Consider the following 946-nt stretch of genomic DNA (forward strand, 5'->3'; position numbering starts at 1 on the left):
TCCACAGACACTGGTTCTAGCCCACTCTTCTGTCACAGACCCCAAAATCCAGGAATGCCCCCATCCATTATAAAAGATGGTGCAGTATTTGTGTATAATCCTCTCATGTACTTTAAATTCTCCCATAGACTTAAATCATTAGGCTAAGTGTAATACATAAACCCCCCAAAACTGGAGGGCGACTACATATAAAGACATACACATGCACTTGCACATATAAATTACCCAATCATACATGTTTCACAAAACTCCCTTACTATTGTTTTATGTAGCCAATATTTATTTATGTGTAACCACCTAAGTGTGTTTTTCTGTTGCTCTTCTTACCATCTTGCATGTCTGAGTTTCCCATTGGGATCATTTCTCTGCATTTTCCTTAATATGTCTTTTACTACAGGTCTGCTGCTGATATATTCTTTCAGTTTTAGTTTTTCAGAAAAGATCTTCATTTGACTTTTACATTTGAAGGATAGTCTCCCTGGAAATTTGAATTCCAAGTTGGTAGTTAAGGACTCTGACTTTTCAGCTGGAACTGCCATCTTCCAAGAATTTGCCAAAATGACTAACACAAAGGTCAAGAGCAGGGGAACCCAGACTGTGTTGTCCAGGCTTTTTAGAAAACATGGCTTTGGGGGCTGGGGAGATGGCTCAGTGGAATAAGTGCTTCCCTGGCAAGCGCAAGGGCCTGAGTTCAATTCCTGGTTCCGCCAAAAAACAAAAAGCAAACATGGCATTGTTCCTTTGGCCACATACATGCGAATCTACAAAAAGGGTGATATTGTAGACATCAAGGGAACAGGTACTGTGCAAAAAGGAAGGCCTTACAAATGTTACCATGGCAAAACGGGAAGAGTCTACAGTGTTACCCAGCATGCTGTAAACAAGCAAGTTAAGGGCAAGATACTTGCCAAGAGGATTAATGTGCGTATTGATCATATTAAACACT

The 946-nt window shown here is 40.3% G+C and overlaps 1 protein-coding gene across 1 annotated transcript in view; it reads left to right on the forward strand.

Annotated features, from left to right (window-relative positions):
• The window catches only part of Ect2l (epithelial cell transforming 2 like), a 110,950-nt gene that overhangs the window by 42,536 nt on the left and 67,468 nt on the right, over window positions 1-946 (forward strand). The window contains exon 6 of the mRNA XM_004628582.2: window positions 469-580. Coding sequence (XP_004628639.1) covers window positions 469-580 — 112 coding nt within the window. The remainder of the gene's footprint in view (window positions 1-468; window positions 581-946) is intronic.

This window comes from Octodon degus, unplaced genomic scaffold (genome assembly GCF_000260255.1).
Source record: "Octodon degus isolate 3935 unplaced genomic scaffold, OctDeg1.0 scaffold00024, whole genome shotgun sequence".
Classification (NCBI taxonomy): Eukaryota; Metazoa; Chordata; class Mammalia; order Rodentia; family Octodontidae; genus Octodon; species Octodon degus.